This window comes from Carlito syrichta, unplaced genomic scaffold (assembly GCF_000164805.1).
Source record: "Carlito syrichta isolate Samal-C Ts95f unplaced genomic scaffold, Tarsius_syrichta-2.0.1 Scaffold304475, whole genome shotgun sequence".
Taxonomy (NCBI): domain Eukaryota; kingdom Metazoa; phylum Chordata; class Mammalia; order Primates; family Tarsiidae; genus Carlito; species Carlito syrichta.
Window position 1 is genome coordinate 242,513 of NW_007248571.1, and position 21,386 is coordinate 263,898.

The window sequence follows — 21,386 nt, forward strand, 5'->3', positions numbered from 1 at the left end:
AATGTTCCTGGTCCAGCCTGTAATCCCAACACTTTGGGAGGCTGAGGCGAGTAGATTGCCTGAGCCGGAGGGTTCTGTTACTGCTTGGGCAACTTGGTGAGACCTCGTCTCTACAATAAATTAAAAAACTAATCAGGCATGGTAGCGCATGTCTGTAGTTCCAGCTACTTGGAAGGTTGAGGCGGAAGGATTGTTGGAGCCCAGCAGGTCAACGCTGGAGTGGCTGTGAGTGTGCCACTGCACTCCAGTCTGGGCAATGGAGTAAGACTCCAACTCAAAAAAAAAAAAAAAATCCATCAAAAGAAAATAGTAAAATAGGATTTTATTTAGGAATGTCTCATAAAATTGCTTTAGGTTAAAAAGTAACCTATTCAATCTAAATGAGTGAATCTATTTCGATTCACTGAATTTCTGGTAAGGTATCTCTAACAGAAAAAAAATCACAATTAGGAAGCAACAAATATTTAATAAATATATATATATATAATCATGGAAGTTACTGGGAAGAGGCTACTTTGAGATATCCAACCTATACAGATCCACGTGTCATTGACTTTTACCTGATGAGGCAGTAAGTCTTCTAAGACATTAGCAATTACTTTAAAAGGTAACAGCAATCTGGGCAAAAACAGACAAACAAGAGAGATAAACAAGACACTCCTGATTTAGATTCTGGCTACAAGAAGTGTGAAGAGCTCACAGGCTAATGATTCAGAAACTGCAATTAGGAAGGATGAATAAAACTTCCAATGGTCAGTAGTGCTACTTCATTTACTATAACACTAGATGGTTTGCTAATCACTGTCTTCGAATGGATTATTAAAGAATAATGATTAATTACAATTAATAAAGCTAAATATTGTGGAATCATTGAGATAAAATTATAGGAACACTTCAATTATTTACAAATTGAGCTTCTCTGGGACATATTTATTAGAAAATTTTTAGCTGTTTTTCACTAATAAGGAGGAGTCAATGGCTTATTAGTACCATTTTATTTATCATTCTCTATTTATCTTCTTTTATTTATTTGAGTGTCTCAGTTTCTTTTAAGCAGGCTACAGAAATCCAGGAGGTAGAATTCTGGGGCCCTTTTCTCTCTCTCTCTTTTTTTAATCAGAAGTAATAGCTTGGACACCAGGTTTCTTTTGTTTTGTTCTGTTTTTATTTTCAACAGTCACATAGTTGCCTGAGCCAGACAATTTCATACAGGACCCAATTACCTCTGGTCAAGTCTAGTTTAACAGTTTAATAACTGGTCTGTCTCTGGTCTCAGCCCTACTCAATTCATCCTCCACCTGCAGCCAGAGGGATCCTTCTAGCATGCAGATATGATGATGGCATTCTCTTGCTCAATCCTTCAAGGGTTTTATTGCCTTCAGAATTAGGTCCAAACTATTATCCAGGGATAATTCTAGGTCACTTGTTTTCCATTCACACCATATAAACTATTTATAACACCACTAACAAATGAATCCTTAGTGCCTGCATTTGTTGTCTCTGGCCAGAAGGCCCAACTCCTGGTACCCTTCTGATGAGCTTCTGCTTCAGCTTCAGGTTTCAGTTCCTCAGAAGAGCCTTCTTAGACTTCCTTAGAAAAAAATCCACTAGGGACCACTCTTCTAGGCCCCTGCTGCAGCCTAACTTACATTTATTTGAGCAAACAGTGCTAAGACTTGACTTAGCTCAGCTCCTGTCTCCCTCTGTACTGAGGACTTCCTCCTTGATCAACCTGTACTATCTTGACCCTAATATAATACGGGAATTAACAAGCATTTATTGATTGATTTCCTGTAAGAAATACTTCATGAAAAAAATCTCATAAACAGCAACTCTAATAAAAATCAGTTAAAAACAAAACAAACAGATTAAAAGCTTTTACTAGGATCTACCACTTTCTGGGATCTACAGCATACAAAATAAATAGACATAAACAAAAACCTTAATCAATATTGGAAGGTTACAGCTTATTTAGAGATGTATAAAAGCATATATGAGATACATATAATGAAATCATACACACATACATTAAGAAAATATTTTGATAAAAGTATGCATACTACTAGAAATGTGATTTTTTTATAATATGATAATTATACGAGCATTTTATGCATAAAAAGGGTTGCAAGTAAATGACCAATATTAACGAACAACTTGCAAAAACTCATAGCCAATAGAGAGATACAATAATTTCAACCTCACTATTAGCCAAAGAGAACAAAATAAAGGAAAAGCTAAAATCATCTGTGGCCACTGTTGGCAAAGGTATGAGGAAATGGGCACTTTCATATACGGATGTAAACCAATACCAACTTTCTGTATAGCAACTCTGAAACCCATATTACAAACTGACAGATTTATATGCCCAGGAATTCTATCTGTATGAATCTATCTAAAATAGTAAAGTTGGTGATAAATAAATTGAAACTATGTACTATAAAAGAATTTAGCTTTATTAAAAAGGAAATGCCTCAAGATCCAAGACTAGGAGGTAGGTAATAAAAAATCAAAATAGACATAGAAATTAGTATATAGTAAAGCCATTAAAAACTAATGATAATGACTGGGCATGGTGACTCAAGCCTGTAATCCCAGCATTTTGAGAAGCTGAGGCGAGAAGATTGCCTGAGCTCAGGGGGTTGAGACCAGCCTGGCCAACTTGGCAAGACCTCGTCTCTACAATAAATAAAAAATATTAGTTGGGCGTGGTAGCACACATCTGTATTTCCAGCTACTTGGAAAGCTGAGACAGAAGGATCACCTGAGCCCAGCAGGTCAAGGCTGCAGTGGCCGTGAATGTGTCACTGCTCTCCAGCTGGGTGACAGAGTGAGACTCCAACTCAAAAAAATTTAAAAAAAAAACTAAGTTAATGGTATCATTCTACATCCCCAGGGCAGCCCTGAAAAACAAACAAAAAAACTAATGGTAAAAGGTAGGGATCTGGCATTAAAAAATAAATAAAACTAGCCGGGCTCGGTGGCTCAGCCTGTAATCCCGTGCCTTTGGGAGGCTGAGGTGAGTGGATTGCCTGAGCCCGCGGGTTCAAGACCCACCTGGGCAGCGAGACCTCATCTCTACAATAAATCAAAAAATCAGCCCGGCGTGGTAGCACACGCCTGTAATTCTGGCTACTCGGAAGGCTGAGGCGGAAGGATCGCCGGAGCCCAGCAGGTCGAGGCTGTGGTGGCCGGGAGCGGCCACTGCACTCCAGTCTGGGCGACAGAGTGAGACTCCAACTCAAAAATTAATAAATAAATAAAAATTTAAAAAAATAAATAAATAAAATTAATGGTGTAGATTCATAATTTGACATGAAATGTGAACAATAGATTATGCAATAAAGCAAGTTATAAAATAACACATCACATACAAATGATATATCTGAATATGAACATCTGAAGGGTCAGTCACAAATGTGTTAGTAGTGCAGTAGATAAAATTAAGAGTAAAATCTTTATATTTTGCATATTCATGTTTTGTCTATAATAAGTGGGCAGTCATTATGAACTTTTGAGCAAAAGTATATCATGAAAGCAGTGTTGTAGGCAAATTTCCCAGGCAACAGTGTGCTATCAGCATGTAAGCAGAGCTCCTACAGGTCCACTTCTGAGACAACTACTGTGTTTTAGAAGTACCATTATGTGGGCTTAAAAAAGATGAATTGAATTAAGAGACATTACTAAGAGGGAGTAGCACCCAGGTCCCCTGCCTCTTTAGAGGTTTACAACTGATGACACCTCTAGCTAAAATGTCCTTCTCCGAGTTACTTGCTTTCTATGACCTTCTCACTCAGCTTTCCCCGACCACCCTACATTCCTGGTCTCTTGCTTTGATTTATTTTTATTTTTTCCATAGTATTTATCACTTTCTAACATCCTAGATGATTAACTTCATTATGCATTAACTTCATTATGCCCACATAAGACTATAAGTACCCATAGGGCAGGTATTTTGTTTTGTTAACTCATGTGTCCTCTGGGGTCTAGAATAATGTTTAGACTGTACTAGGTGCTCAACAGGTGTTTATGGAATGAACCAATCAATTGGATATAAAAAGGAAAAGGGAGGGGCTGGTATAAAATAGATATCATTAATAGAGATAAACTTTCCAAATTAGGTTGTAATATGAGGGTAAGATGATGACTTGGTATTCAGACAAGTGATTCTGAATTAAAATAGTGAAGTGAAAAAATGGTCTAGAAATTAATAACAAATGCAAGAATATCTAGCAGGAGGTATCATAGCTGGAGACAAAAAGAATGGTATATTTGTGAGTACTTCATGAATTCACTACAAAAGCAAATATCTAGACTAGAAAGGAAAACAAAAAAGGCCACAGCAGAGAACAAGAAAATATATACAGGTAAGAGGAGGGGTAGGAAGGGGCAGTGATGTAGGCTATAAGAAACAATTAAAACTATAAGAAAGAAGCGGGGGAGAGTGGAGTAGAATGTAGTGTCTCTTAATCCCAGGAAGTACCTTAAAAGTATAATTAGACAAATAATTGGGGTTTCATTTGTTTCCATCTAGGAAAGACGTGAAAATATTTCAGAGCATATAGAAAGGAGTCAATGGGATTTTAGATGTCAAGGATGGTAAGAACTGGCGCTTAAGTCACAGGTGTTGGGAAGAAATGCATAACAAACAGTAGCATTAAAAGAGAGGATTTGGGGCAAAGAAAAAAGACACTGTGCCCACAGACACCAGGAAAGAGAAAGAAGATGACTATGAGAAAGGGATAAACAGATAAGAAAATGTGGGGAAGTTGAAGTGTCATATTCTTTTTGATAGAACAGGTGGAGAGATGACATGCCAAGGAAGGAATGGGACAGCTGGGCCTGGGGGCATGGAGAGAGAGATAGGTCTAAAATAGATCTCATGGGGAGCAAGCCTGAGAGTACCGAAAAGACAATTTTAAAAACTGCCAAATAGCAGCAGAAACCAGATTGAAGTTTGAAAGCATGGAGTTCTAATGAGCCAAATCTGCAATGCTTTGTTTGCCTCTAGCAGTGCTCTCTCCCCTGGGAGAAGCAAAGAGAGGAAGAGTTAGTAGGTAACCTAAGTTTAGGAATTTGCCAGATGAGCAAGGATGCAAAGACTAGTAATAAAGACCAAAGTTTGGAAATGAAAATCCAACTCATTTGAAGCTAGGAGGGCTACAATGTCATCTGATCACTGAGGAGTATTTCCAAGAAAAGAGGGAAAGTAATAATTGTGAGTCTCTGTTGGAAAGCTGAAACTTTCAAGGAAATTAGAAAGCTTCTAATTTCTCACTTCCCCCCCCAACCACTTCTGCTGAAATTATGAGAATGAGAATAAACAAAAACTAACTGAAATGAAAAGATTCTTACCAGACCACTGCTGTGCAAGCAGCAACTGAGTGGAGGTGTAAGGGTAGGGGGACAGAGAAGGGAATACGATTAACAACAAAGTTGTAACTCTCTAAAATTGCATGCATTTGTGAGACACCAGTGAGACTAGTTTTTAAATACACTACATGCAATACACTAGAAAAAGTTGATTTTTTGTTATAAACAGTTTGAGATTACTAAATTATTTATTTTTATGTAAATACAGATTCTGGTCTTTAATGAAAGCCTAACACTTCCTGCTGGTGCAATAAAATCATCTACGGTGCAGGGATGGCCCCTCTCCCTCTCTGACTTCTTTTCACCCCACTCTCCACACTGTTAACTCTGCTCCAACCACCTCCGCCTTCTTTTCGTTCCCAGAATAAACTGAGCTCATTCCCCACTCAAGGCCCTTGCACCAGCTGCTCCACAGCGCTTGCCATGCTCTTCCCCCAGACTGGCCCAGGAGGGCCTTATGGACAGTCAGATGTCAGGTTAAGTGTCCTTTCCCCCTCACCCACAGAGAGACCTGCCTTGACCATCAACCTAAAGTAACCTAAAGCATGAACTCTTTATCCCATTACCTTGTTTTGTTTTTAGAGACAGGGTCTCACTCTGCCAACTAGACTGGATGGCAGTTGCACAACCAGAGCTCACTGGAGCCTCAAATTCCCAGACTCAAGTAATCCTTCTGCCAGAGTGGGATTTTTATTCCTAACACATTGTTATCTGATAATATCTTGCTTATTTATTTGTGCTCTGTGGTCTGTTTTTTCCACTTAAAATTTAAAATATACTCCCATGAGGTAAGTAATCCTGTCGATCCAGGTCACCTGTGTTTCCAGCATCTCACATATTTTCAGTACACAATATACATTCAATAAATAACTATCTAATAAATGAATGAGTGAATGATAAAAAGTTCATTTTTAATGCTAAATATGATAGAAAGGTCCCTCGAGTAGTTTATACACAAGGTAAAGAGAGGTAAAAATGGTATTCTTGCTGCCTCAAGCAATCCCAAAAGATCATGAGTTGTGTTCTAAGCAATGAAAAAGTAAAATGTATTGTGAATGAAAGGATAAAGAGGAAACATTTTAGAAAAATTTTAAATGACCAAAGAGACATAAAAATGTCTGTGTTATTTTTATCAAGCACAGGGAGGTCTGGAAATATAGAGAGATTTTACAGACTTTGAACAGTGTGGGATTTAATTAGTAAGGGCAAACAGACAAACAGAATGTCAGAAAATTTTTCCACGGAATAAATTCTATAAATTATGAGTAATGGTTTTGTTGTTTGTCTTGCTATATTAGATCTAGAAAACAGGTTTAATTAAGAGGTTAAGAGGAAGTGAATTTTAATCTCTCCTCCATAAAAGGCAGTCTCCAAATAAGAAATTCATTTTCCAGCCAAGTTTTCACAATTTCTATGGAAAGTATTCTCTGCCAATTAATTATCTAAAAAGAAGTGAGAACAATTAAAATGAACTCAATAATTCCCATAAATAATATATGTTACAAAACTCTTCATGATCTTATATGGGATATTATTTATTATGATTCTCCAAAAAATAGGCAAATTTAAAAACAACCTGCTCTACTCTTCCCTTAAGATACCAATGTAGAAACCAACAATCAAAAGAATTAGTGAATAGGGAAACCTTAAATATATCCAAATTGAGAAACATTCTACAAAATACCTGACCTATATTCTTCAAGTACATCAAGAACAAGAAACTCAAGATAATATTGAAAATGATTCCACCTTTAGATTGAAATTTTATAGGAAAATGCTTTCACTCTTAAGAAATATGTACAGAATTTAGGGAAAAACAGGGGAAAAAAAAGAATGATAGATAAGTAGATAGATCCAATAAAAGACTTTTAAGGCTGTCAAATAAAACAAAAATTCATTCAGGTCAGTGATTAGAATAATAATAAGCACTTAGTAAACTAAAAACAGGTGTGTAAAAGAAAAAACACGCTATAAATAATTAAACAATAAAAATGGCAACATATGTTTTTAAGCTCTAGCAACACATTATTACTTTAATAAATTAGATGAATAAAAATTGAAACAAAGATTTCTTAAAAATGATGAGAGGTGAGTAGTTTAAAAAAAAGATTTCTTGGACCAAGAACCTCTATATACTGGTTTTACTCTTTACCAACATATGGTATTTTTTAAAAATACTATGACATCATTTCAGTTTTAAGTTGAAAATCTGAAGAGGGGACTTAAATAATAAAATTGTACACAGAAATAAAATTTCATATAGAGATTAAAATCTTTTCTCACTGTCCTTAAAAGTCTTAATTTTTAAACTGAAGCACTAGTAATAAAATAATAGTAACAACAGCTTTGAGATGGTTATTATAGTAGCCTCATATTGAAGAGAAAGAAAACAAGCTAAGCTTTTAGTGATTAAATATCTTGACTAAATTTCAGCTAGGTATTACGTGACAGATGTGCTAAAATTACAATGGCTTGCCTCTCCCAGCTCCTGGGACAAAGCTGACTATTATATAAACAAAGATTTTCCATCCTGGTATGAAGTTTGAATTTACCTCTGTTATTATCAATGTTAATTTCAATAATGCTATAGTTTATACATAATCATTATCATTTTAAGATTCAGGTAATATTGGTAGAAAAAATTTAGAACTAAAATATTTCTTGCAATCTCTTTACTTGTAGAAAGTGTAAAACTCAAGATACACACATATGTAAATATAAAATTATATGAATACTATATCAATAGTCTAAAACATCCTGCAGGCTCCAAACTAACTGGGCAATGTTTAGGTCCCAGGTAATATGCTCATATTTGTTTCTTTCCTTTGCCAACCTAACTCTTCTCAGAGAGTAGCAAATTGTGAGTATTTGGGGCACACCAATGTTATACTGCATCTTAAGGAAGAACATACAGCATATAGCTATACAAAGCAGAGAAACAAGAAAAATCTCTTAAAAAATTTTTTTTGGTCAAGGTTCAGCTGGGAAAATCTACTGACCCACTTTGAAATGAAAATGCTGCTTGAGCACACACAGCACAAAGACACACATACAGGGAATTTTCCACTGAGGTTGCACATAGTAGATATCAAAGCTCTATCAATGACACCCCAAACCACCACCCCCGAGACTAGAATATGCATGCTGAGTTCAGACTCCTCACTAATTACCCCATAATTTTTAACTTTAAATCTTTAAAGAAAAACTATGATTATAGGAAACTAAAGTTTGTAATTAAAACAGAGCATCATAATCATTTCCAAGAAATCTTCTCAGTTTCCTTTTTTCATAGTGAATATCCCTGAGTTAATATTACCCATGTACCATTAAAACAGTAAATTTTAATTTTCAAAATAGTATCAATTTAATGTTACACAGAAATAAGAAGCAAATCGTTACTTTCATTACTGTGAACTGTAAGTCATTTAGCCCAATTCATGAAGGCATTTGTGCATATCATATAATGTCATTATGGAATAAAGAAACTTGATGGCATATCTATGTTTCTACTCACCAGTTGTTTCCACAATGCCTTCTAGGATGACGACAATCTCGAACTGTTCAGTTTGCATGCTTCGCTGGGATAGGTCATAAAAGGGGCTTTTGGCATCGATCACGTGGCAAATTGTGAGGGGGGACACAAGAAAAAGTTGATCTGCCCCTGTACTAAAACCTACATCCAGTTCAAGTTGGTCAAGGGGAAGGAACTCACCCTCAGGTGTCTGCCGAGACTAGACAAGCACACAGAAAAAGAGAAGAAATCACCACTTGTACTGAAATTTTCAAGGCAGCCCAACAGTAATTTACATCATTGCCAACATTCTGCACTATCAATCATCTGCAACAAAATCCAAACAAATCATTATGCAACTATGTTCTAGCAAATGGGCCGAAATCCCACATAGCTCATGCGGAACATACATGCATTATTTATAATATACAACTTGCTATAATTACAATTCCCTAACTCATGAGCTTTGGAGAAATGCCTGGTCCAACAATGGTTGTTAGCACAAACTGTGGAACTGAGTGTGCATGTGCTACTGCGTGACAGCAATCACTGCATGCTAACTCATTACATGCCAGATTTTTTTTCCCTTCACAATGCAAATAAGAAGGCAATTCTAATGGAGTTTGTTAGAGCTGAAAAAGGTTAACCATCATTTAGAAAGAGATTTATTGATTATTATAAAGCAAAACACAACAATTTATTCCTCCAGACTTTTCAAAGGTAACAAATTAAAGTGGAATAGAAGAGTGAAGATGTTATAGTCCATTATGTACACAGAAGCTCACATAATAAAAATAAAAGGCAGCTGCTGTTAGTTAATGGCTTTCAAGCTCCTAATAGTAAACTGCATTATGTTTACTTCTCTATTTTATAAATTTTAAAACATAGTAAAAATTGAACTTTCTTTACCAAAATTAAATTTTAAAAATCTATATTTGATTAATTTAGTTTGATAAAATTTTCATAAGTTAGTGGCATTCAGTTTCAATATAAATCACTCTAAAACTTAATTCAGTAAACTGCTTGCATGTTAAGACTTTAAAGGAAAATTACATGACTCAAAAATCACCAGAATATGAGAATAAATATATTCATCTTCCTTATCTCATTTTTATTTTATTTTCCATATCACACATTCAATAATCATATATGAGCAAATATATCATCTTAATTTATATAATTATGGTGGTAAAAATCAGAGCTGGGTAGCTAGGAGTTCAATATGGAAAAATTGGGCAGGAAGAGGGAACATACTACTTGTCAAATGGGACTTTGAAGAATCCAATAAACTTTAATAGACTCATTGTAAAATTAATTTATGAGCAAAACAAAATCTATAACTCTGGCCTTTCCAATAAAAATGGTAGTTTGAAGACAAAATTCTTATTCTCAGAGCTCAAAAAAAACATTGGCTTTTTATATGGAGTAAATGAATTTGAAAACACATAAGTGCAGCTAAGCATTATGTTCTTTGTGGCAAAACAGAAGGAAAAGTTTCAAACTTGTGGTGGTTTATTATGACATCAGCAATTGCAAAGAGTTTCAACAGGATAATCAGTCAACTAGAGAGGCTACTTTGCAGTTAGAGACACTAAGCAATATTATTTGTATAGAAAAAAATCTAATGAAAACATTGAGACTACTTTTCTTCTCTACCTTGTGGATACCTGGAAAAGAAGGAACAAGAAGAAAGTGATTTAAAAAAAATTCATGGAAAAACTTGGTGCAAAAATAAAAATGGCAGCTCTAGCAACCAATGTTGGAGAAAACTAGGCAATTCCAAGCCAGCATGAAAAAGGTCTTTATTGGAACTTTTTCAAATCACCTACATTTCTCAATCTATCCTCAAATTAGTAAAACATGATTGAGACCAACATCTTTCCACCTACACAGGTGTATAACAAGTATTGATTAATATAACAAAATAAAAGCCAAATACACACACACAAAATAAAAACTCTATGTCATTGTTCTCTCATCTACTAAGAAACAGGTGCTATATAAACACAAGGTGGTTTTCTGATGTTTATAATTAATAACTAGAATTTGTATCCTTTTGCGAACTTTACTAAGCTCTGCATTTCCTGCATTAAATGGCAGTGTTGACAATGATTATTCTTTAACAATCAAATTTCCTATTTATTCTAAAATAATTGTCCCCAAATAAGAGATATTTTGATAAGTATTATATACGTATACCAATAATAAAATTTAAATTCCTAACATTCTATCCAGTTCTTCCTATTATGTGACACTGCGAGAAAGAGGATTTCCAGGCTTATATATTTTTCAGATTAGTGAAATTCCCACATATGCATTGAAAATTATGTTCCAGTGAATACTATATAATTTTTTAAAATGACTGAGACATTACACATATTAACAGTCTTATTGTCTGGGTCTTCTTCCATTATGTTAGACCACCAAATATTTCAACTACTAAAAAGTTCACCTTTCTGACTTTTGTTTGCTTCAATGACTCTGTAATAGACTAGGAAGCCTATTAATCAATGAAATTGGTAGAGAAGACTTTAGCTTAGGTCAAGGGTAAAGGGTGTGGCTTTAGTGCCCCAGGTGCTTGGAATATTGGAATTGTTTGAAGTCTGGACTCCTAACTAGAGACAGCATATCTAATCAGTGCTCAGTCAAATACATTTGATGTTCCAGAAACCTACAGTTGCTTACCAAATAAATTTTCAGAGGAATACACATTTTACTCTAGGCTTCTAAATAATTCTAATCTAGGCTGTCCTAATTGTGGTGCAATTCTAGAGATTTGCTGGAGCAAAGAATTTTTTTTTTAAATCATATTAGTGTAAAGTCTCTCATATAAGTGGAGTGAGAAAAAGTTTGTTCGAGGAATTGTAATATACACATGTATGAAAGGGAAAGAGAAAAAAGAAGGATTATGTATGTGCCTTTATAAGATTAACTTTGATCTGTAACTTGAGATTGTAATAAATCAGCATTGATATTCCATCTGTTTCATACTGCCACCCGGAAATATTTAATAGTAGACAGAACATTTTGAGCAAAAAATGAATTTAATCGTTCTTCATTAGATCATGTTAAGAATTATGATAGAAGAAACTTTCCATAGATGGAGAAATGTTTTGATGGTCCAATTATCTCTTTTAGCTCTATAAAAGAGGAAACACAGAACCATGAATATTTTCAAAATAAAAATATGTGAATAGATATAGTCTAACTCAACAATACTTTAAATTATTTTCAAATTAAAAACAATTGCTAAAAATTAAAATTATATAATAAATTATTTAAATTCCTAAAGGCCGGGCTCGGTGGCTCAGCCTGTAATCCCAGCACTTTGGGAGGCCGAGACGCATGGATTGTCTAAGGCCGCAGGTTTGAAACCCACCCGGGCAACTTGGCGAGACCTCGTCTCTACAATAAATCAAAAATTAGCCAGGCTTGGTAGTGCATGCCTGTAGTTCCAGCTACTTGGAAGGCTGAGGCGGAAAGATCGCCGGAGCCCAGCAGGCTGAGGCTGCAGGGGCAGAGAAGTGTGCCACTGCCCTCCAACCTGGGTGACAGAATGAGACTCCAATTCAAAAATAAATAAATAAAAATAAAAAAATAAATTCCCAAAAAGCTGATAAGTTGCCATTAGAATCATAAAAATGATGGTATAAATAAGAAAGTAAGAAAGAAGTATAAAGACAGTGAATGGAAAATTAGTAATTATTAAATACAACATAATTTTTTTAAAAACTATGTCTTGAGAATGATTTCCACACAACTTTTATTTTCATTTCATGAAATCTTAAGAAAAAAATAAAAATATTTTCATAATTTTAAAGTCTCTCTGGTTGACTGCATTATAGCAAATTCTGAGAGTTAAAACAATTGAAGAAATCTAAAGCTTAAAATGTGTTTAATTTTCCTATCCAAAACAATTATGATTTGAACATCATGTATTCTTTAAGTAATTTGTATAATTGAGCTTGTGACACTCATTTTGAAGTAATTCTTTGTAATTTAAAAGGTGTTCTTTTATAATAATAATATTTTAATTATATGCATTTTCATTATATGTAAATAGTCTATGTAGAATTTAGGGCTTGTGCCATATTTTATAGTCATTTGTATTAATTTCAAAGAATTAATTAATGTTAAATGACTTTGAACTCCCTTAGATTCCAAAAAAGGCCTATGAAATAATCAACTACAATTCTGACTACAGATAGAAGAAGGTCAAAGATGTCTAGAAGGTATTATCATGGTCATGTACTTTACAAATATTTTACAGATAACAACTGTTGAGTGCTTATTCAAAAACAGACACACACTTTTACACATATACCTATACCTACACATACACATATACACACACAACCCTGGAATATATATTTAATCCCGTCCTAGGATAAGTGGATCCACATTTGTCCCTCCTTTTGGGGGAATACATAGCCAAGTGTCCACATTCATTCAGCAAGGCCACACTTCACCAATGCAATTTGTGTCTTTGATGCGCTTCTCCCTTCTCTCTAACCTGTAACTGTGTTATTTTTAAGCTCAGAATTAGGCTTGGGAAATTTTAAGCAAAACATTTAATCACTGCTGTCTGACTCTAGAGATGTGCCTTTATCATATTCCAAAACTTAATCCACACCTCCCCACCATTCACAAGTCCTCACTGGAAAAGAGCCCACAGGACCAGTGGTCAGGGAAGGGAAGGAAAGGAGGCTAAGATGGAGAAGGCAAGCCATTCTTGCCTAGCACCCTTTTATTTGTAATTTTTCTTCTTCTTTTAAACGTGTCATATGTATATACATATGTGTTGTTTATACTGAATATATGCTTCAGTCAAAAAGAAAATTCCTTGGAGTGAGGTCTGAGTATCTGGAAGCTAACATTACAAAATGAGCCAAAAACAGGTACCAGGACTTGTGACTCAAGGCAGTTATGTTAATGGCTTTGGCACTTAATCCATAATTTAAGTCAGATAGAGGAGAGTATAAGCCTAAAATTGCATCTGGACTGTCTACAATTGAATTGTACATTTATCTGGACTCCTTAAGTTTGAAATTTCATGGATACGCAGGTGAAAAACTATGACCAATGTCAAGTCTAAATAAAAATTTTTAATGCTAAGCTAATTAACACATAAAAAAACGCTCATTTTTATAAAAACAACGTTCCTTACAGAATCCTTACAGAATGTAATTTATTTTATAATAGATTATGTGAGGCTTTCATACTATTCAAATGCCAGAGCAGTTTTATAATTTCTTAAGGGCCTTTTGTGCAGTTTATAATAACATGGACAGGATTTGTAACCCTACTTGCACATTCTCTCCTCCTCCTCATCAAGCACCCTACAGCCCATCCAAAGCTTTTTTCCTGCTTCTCTTTATCATTTGTTCTTACCTACTGCTGTTTATTGTGAATTTTTATGTCCCTTATTTCTGTTCACTCTTATTTCCTGAGCACAAGCCACTCTATACTTTGAAGGAACCATATTTAAAATAAAAATTAAAAAAAGAAAACAAAACAAAATATATTACTATGATTGAAAAAGGAATAATAATTATAGTTTTTTTTTTAAACCCATGTTCTATGCATATTGGAGAATTAGTATACTTGTGTCAGAGAAAGCAAAGTTAGGCTAAATAAGAATCGTGCCAAACTGTAAAGATACAAAGAAGCCACCTAAAGAACTCACCAATCAATATGGGACTCAGTTCCTGAGAGTTCTGGGCTACTCAGTCTTAAATGCTTTGAATATTTTGATTAACAGTGTAGATGATGTTTAGAAGAACAGGGTTCTTTAAATATAAATATTCCTTTGTGAATTTCACTTTTTTAAAGAGAGGTAAATAACTGCCTCAAGATTAAAAGTAAAGTTCTAATTGGCCAAGATCAACTGGTGAAAAGGCTCAGTTATACAAATTGAGATCAAGGAAGAGTGGAGGTGGGATTGGCAGTAGTGGGAAACTGCTGAGTGAGGGGGACACCTCATCAACAAGTGTACCTGAATAATGAACATTTGTATACCTAACCCTGAACTGTATCCCACATATTTAAAATTAAAAAAAAATTTTTTTAAAGATCACATAAAGTCAAAAACATATTGCATTTAAGTGAAGACATGGAATGAAACAAACCAATAAATATATATGAAAAAACCAGGAATCCCGTGTTCCAGGAATAATTGTGGTTAAAAGATTCGCAAAATGTTAGAGCATATGAGAAGAATAAAGAGTTTAATGGTTTTGCAGACCACAAATTTTTTATTGCATCTGTACTTGATCACATTCATATAGTGAAATCAGACAGCATTCAATTTCGAGTATTCATATAAATGGAGAATTTTTTAAAAGCACACAAATAGTGTATGTGATAGTAGAAGAGGAAAAGATTGTACTCGGATACCCCTTAACAAGCAAAAGTTAAGGATCTCATGGATGACCACTTAAGAAAGATGATGACTATTGGCAATAAATAGAAATAAAGAAATAAGATTACACTCCAATAAAAAATGTATCCTTATCTTTTTCTTTCCAAATATGAATGCAACAATAGTTAATTTTAGGTTTATACAAAAAAAATTGTGTGCTGACTAGATGGATGTAAGCATACATATGCTATCTGTGCATATGTACAATGATATTTAGATAATACATTTGCAAACTCTTGCACTGTGTCAGAGAATAGTAATTAATTTTCGCCCTAAAAAATTGTATGTCAAGGTCAGTCGGTCATTAGTATTAGGTTGATAGAAGATGTGAGGTTTCCAAATCCTTAAAACCCAATACCAAACTGCAGGGTCCGGCATTATAGCCATTGGTCTGTAATTCCTAATCCAATTATTTTTATAAAAAAACTTTCAACTGGATGATATATTAACTTAGCATAGCCATAATAATAGTTAGCCCCTATTCGCAAGGTTAAACAAAGAAGACAACTAAAATGAACAGATAATTCAATTAAAAATTCAGTATGAGAATAAGAAGAAAAGATAGAGAACACTCATCCTAAAAGAGCTTTCTATAGTTATATTTATAATTAAATCATATATTTTAAAAAGGAACTTCAAACTCTATCCTTTGGCTTTTATTTAATCTACTTTCTTTTTTTCTGAGTAGAAAAAGGACTGATCACTCCAGGCATGAAGTTGAAAGATCTATATTTGATTACTGAAAGAAATTTCAGTATTTCTAAGCCTGAAAGACAGGAATAGAGATGAAATAAAATTTGCTTTCATATAAGTGAAAAGCATAATTAAAATTTAGGCAGAGAAGTTGAAAAAAATTCATCAAAATTTAGGCAATTTAAAAATAGTATGAATAAAAAATTTCACAGTAGCAAGCATTAGAAAACTATGTCTATGTTCTTACTGTCTTTCTAAGAATCAAAAAAGTTTTATAATTATTAAATAAAAATTTTACATTTATCCAGATAAAGAAGCTTTTATTCAGCAGATAAGAAAATAGCAACAGAAAAATGTTAGTAAAATTAAATTAGGTAATAGGAAGAACATACAAGCACTATAATTACTATCGTTAAATGTTTTTTGTTTTCTTTTGTTTTGTTTTGGTTTTGAGCTGGAGTCTCACTCTGTCGCCCAGACTGGAGTGCAGTGGCCACTCCTGGCCACCACACCCTTGACCTGCTTGGGCTCCGGCGATCCTTCTGCCTCAGCCTTCCAAGTAGCTGGAACTACAGGCGCACACTACCACGCCCAGCTAATTTTTTTGATTTATTGTAGAGATGAGGTCTCGCCAAGTTGCCCAGGCGGGTCTCGAACCCTTGGACTCAGGCAGTCCACTCACCACGGCCTCCCAAAGCGCTGGAATTACAGGCTGAGTCACCAAGCCCGGCCTCATTAAATGTTATACTGAATTGTGCAGCTTTAAAAATTCTATGTATTTGTCTTACAGACAAAAATTTTACATTTAAAATGTTAAAAAGAGGTTAAAAGGAAAAACTAAATATGTATAATATTTAATAAATATATAAAAATGGATAGGGAAATATTATTTCTTTAAGATTTTAATATAGCTTCTCTTTAAAAATACAGTTGACTGTTTTAGGTCACTTCATTGCAGATCCTAAGGGAAAATTAGAACAACTTGTTAAAGGCAAATTTCCCTTCTAATTTTGCTGAATATTATTAGTCCCACAATAAAACATGATACCTTTTTAATGAAGTCTAAGGAATGACAAAAACTACAAGAATTCATTTTAAATACCATGGCTACAGGAAATATCAACTTCAAACAAACTACACTAACTAGCTGGATGAAGAGCTACCAGTGATCAACCCTCTCCCTTCACAAAAAGCAAGAAAGAATTTCACCATAATTTTGTTTAAATATAAATTGATGCTATATGTCAAATATCTTTACATCTAGTATTCCTCAAGGGTAAAAGATTTTATAAGAATATTATATATATTATGTTAATTAGATGTTTTTATCACCTTGTGTTAATATAGCACCTTGCTCCAAATTTGTTAACAATATAAATCTTTTATCGTTTTAATCAGGACACTCATTACAGTATATGTGGTACATGGCCTTAGGCAGAAAAGGTCATTTCCAATACCCCGCACCAATGTAAAACCTTGGCGCCTCAGATGCGTTGCACCTTTGTATTGGGGAAAAAAAACAAACAAAACAAAAAAACCTGATATGTCAATTAATTCTAATTATGTCGGACTTTGTTAAAAAAACAATTTGTTAAAGTTTAAAAAGATAAAAAACATGTTGCCCAGAAAATATATGTTTCAATAAATATCCTTATAGGTTTCAAAAACTGGAGAATGGCAATAAATAACCTTTAATGTCTAATTTTAAATTTCCATTATACCAATCAATATGGTAAATAAGAGTCTCAGAGTGATACATAAACATGAATTCCTTGACAGAAATCTTGGCACTATATTAACCAAGTCTTTCTATCTGCCTGGTAGGCCTAACCTAAAGAAAGATATGCTATGTTTTGGTTTATGCACAGAAACAGGTACATGCCAGTGTAAAAATATATCTACAACACAACTGGTCAGCTTTATCCAATAACCTGCTTAGTTCAATCAGTGGTCAGTAACAATATGCTGAGTTAAATTTGAAAAACTGTATGCAGTTCGTGGAAGTTAATTATAAAAGAATATAATCTACTTAAATTATTTACTCAGAGTTATCTGAATGAACATGTACGTGAGAACCAGTCTAATAATTTTCCACTATGGTATACGAAATTTAACTTATTTGCTGGATGTAGCATATTAAATATGCATATGATACAAAGTGACAGGACAAGTGAACTGCTTTAATTCAAACACTTTACTGAGCAACTTGGTCAAGAGTAATTAGGGTAAGATCTTGTAAGTGAATAATGAAAATGACATAAGAGCAAAACTTTTTAAAAGCACACTGGATCCCGTTCAATGACAATACAAGTTGGGGCTGTGTAATATATACTTCTAAAGTGGAAACTGAACTTTCAAAGACAAAATCTCAATTTAAATATTTATCAGATTTTCATATTATTAATGCTAAATTCAGAATCTGGCTATGGTTCTCTATGCAACCTCAGATAAGCATTGTTCAATATATGAACTATTTATTGGGGGTCACCTTTTTCAATTATGAACACTTGACAACTACTGAGGCAGATCTCTCAAGGAAAAAAAAAAGAATTTTAAATGATACAGAGAAAGAATTGGGTTTTCATCTCTCATTCCCAGACTCTAACTGGACGAGTGAAGGACTTCTATTGTTTGTCGTGGTGCCCTCTAACGACTAGATGGACCTTGTTTTAATAACCACTCCATGTGCAATGTGTTTTATCATTTACACTGCTGATGGTAGGAAGCAATCTTCTTTAATGGATGCTGAAAAGCTTCAAGTGAAATCTGTAATTGACAAAGGCTTCATAGAAACAGGCAATTAAGAATAAAATTAATGAGAGGCTCTACAGGAAAAGCACTCAAGCTTTCACAGAATACTTCTCTAGGAAAATATTTAGTAAAAATAAAAATTTAAAAAAACCAAGTGTGGTTGCTTTCGCTTCATTAACTGCCTCTTGGATCTCTGTACTTGTTTTTAAAATGACCATAGATAGAGTTCAAGTTATTAGTTCTAGACGAATAATCTATCTTCTAACAGTATTGGGTGGGAGAAAAAGAAAGAAAGAAGGAAAGAAAAATAATAAAGAAAAGCTGAAGGTGAAAGTTGGGGCAAGTTCAACACCTACTGCTTCCAAATCAAAGCTGTTCAGTGCGGTTCTGGTACCTCACATCGAATGGACCTGTGTGTCTACAGCAAATCAAAAGCGCTCTGAAGAGCAAAGCAACAAGGGTAGGAAGGAGAGAACAGGGCACTGATTTCCTTCAAGGCTCCAGGAGCCCACACCAATCCTTGTTACTAGTCCAGAAAGTGAAACATCCGAAATGATGACTATAAATAAGAGCACAAAAGCGAGCGAAAAAAGAGCAGAACCGTCGCCTGTGCTCCCCTTCGCCCGATTCCCCAACACCCCTTCCCCCACCAAAGGAAGTTTACCTGGGGCCATAGGCCAAGCCGGGGGAGGTGGCCTGGGGTGGTTCTCCAGTGGGTTAATTCCCGGCTTGGGGGATGGAGGTCGCTGGGTGGGGAAGGGGCGGGTGGCACTTACTTTGAGCAGCTTGCAGCGGATCTGCGCAGAGACCATGTGGCTGTTGCGCAGGTTGCCCACCCGGAACATGAGCGTGAGTTTTCCGTCCCTCATGGAGATCACCGCGTGCTCGCTAAACATGAGGGTCTCGGCGCGCTTCTTGGGCTGGGACATCTTGATGAACATGCAGCCGATGAGGAAGGCGTCCACGATGGAGCCCAGGATGGACTGAAAGAGGAAGAGGATGATGCCCTCGGGGCACTTGTCGGTGATGTATCGGTAGCCATAGCCGATAGTGGCCTCGGTCTCGATGAAGAAGAGGAAGGCGGAGGGGAAGTTATAGACATTGGCCACGCAGGGCGTGTAGTTGCCGACGTGGGCTTTGTTCAGGTCGCCCCGAGTGTAGGCGATCACCCACCACATGGACGCCATGAAGAGCCAGGCCACCGTGTAGGTGAGAATGAAGATGAAGAGGTTCCAGCGCCACTTGAGGTCCACCAGCGTGGTGAAGAGGTCCGAGAGGTAGCGGCTGGTCTCGCTGCCCAGGTTGCCGTGCTGAACATTGCACCGGCCGTTCTTGTCCACGAACCTCTGCCGCTTCTTCTTGGGCACAAGCTGCTGCTGCTGCGGGTCCTGGCCCGGCCCCTGGGGCTGCAAGCCCGAGCCGCTGGACGAGGTGGTCACTACCTGGTAATCGTCCCCAAATTTCCTTCGGAGTGCAGACATAATACGGAGGGGCGAGCCAGATTCAAACGGGAAGCGAAGGCGCAGGAGCTGGGCGCTGCAAACTAGCACCAATAAGGAGGTGGGGGCGGGGGAGGAGGGGGAGGGCAAAGCAAGCGCTTCTGGGGTGGGGGGCGCACCCGGCAAGTAGCAGCGGTCCCTGCCCCCTGCAGACGCCTCTCCTTCTCTCCTGAGACGGAGGCCTTCTTTCCAAGGTGAGTCTTTTAAAAAGTGTTCTCCCGCACTCAAAGCCGGAGAGATGCAAGGACCGGGAACCCAAGCGCAATTTTGCCTCCAAGCTTTTCGAGGCTCCTCTTTCCTTCCCTCGCCACCGGCATCCCGGGCCACCTCTGGCCTGCCCACAGCCCTCCTGACTCTCCTGCAGTACCCCCAAACTGACGGTTTAAAATGAACAAGTTGACAGGCGAGTCCCACTCCACCTGCCAACGCGCGGGATACCGAAGCTGCCTCTACCTGCTTGGACCAGACCCTCCCCCCTCCCCGCCGCTCCCCAATCTTCCGCCCCCCCGGACGGCTCCCGGCACCCCCGGAGCTCCCTCCTCCTATCTTTTAGCCAAAATCCCGCCCAAAGGCATGTCTGCCGGGCACTGGTGCAACGCCCCCTACCCACGCCCTCAGGGCTCGGAGTCCCCGGCTCCGGACTCCAGAGACCAGTCAGCCTGGCGTCCGCGGGCCGCCGGGTTTCCGCGGGCGCCACCGGGGCCCTCGGGCAGACCCTCAGGAGCCCGCAGGCCGCCCCCGCGCTCCGCGGAGACGCGGCGGTGCGCGGAGACTGGGCACTCACCCAGAGAGAGGGCAGGAGGCGGCGCGGCGGGCGGCGGCGGCAGCCTGGCCTCGAGCTCCGCGCTCACGGCTGTTTTCCTCGTTCCCACTTTTCCTGGTGTACCGCGATGGGCGCCGGGGCAGGTCCCCCGAGCTCCGCCCCTCTCCGAGGGTACCACGCCGTCCTTGCCAGAAAGATCCTGGCGCACCGAGCACGGGCTGAATCGAGCGGGGGACTCGTGGGTTCCTTGGCGATGTGCCTTCCCTCCAGGCGACGGGGTTCGAGTCTCCGGTTGCCGGTCAGACTTTCAGCTTAAACACTTTCGCCGCTCCAGTTTTCCCTCTGCCTTGCGGTGGAAAACTCTCCCTCTTCCTTCCT

At 37.1% G+C, this 21,386-nt stretch overlaps 1 protein-coding gene across 3 annotated transcripts in view; it reads right to left on the bottom strand.

Moving 5' to 3' along the window:
* KCNJ3 (potassium voltage-gated channel subfamily J member 3) overlaps positions 1 to 20,567 on the bottom strand; it is a 152,949-nt gene extending 132,382 nt beyond the window's left edge. For 2 of the 3 annotated variants that reach the window (XM_008060006.2, XM_021713342.1), the window contains exons 1-2: positions 19,523 to 20,567; positions 8,885 to 9,101 (exon numbers count right to left, since the gene is read on the bottom strand). In XM_008060006.2, the coding sequence (XP_008058197.1) occupies positions 8,885 to 9,101; positions 19,523 to 20,227 (922 nt within the window). In that variant the 5' untranslated portion in view covers positions 20,228 to 20,567. The remainder of the gene's footprint in view (positions 1 to 8,884; positions 9,102 to 19,522) is intronic. The other variant, XM_008060007.2, reaches the window with a different exon arrangement.
* Positions 20,568 to 21,386: the final 819 nt, after the last annotated feature.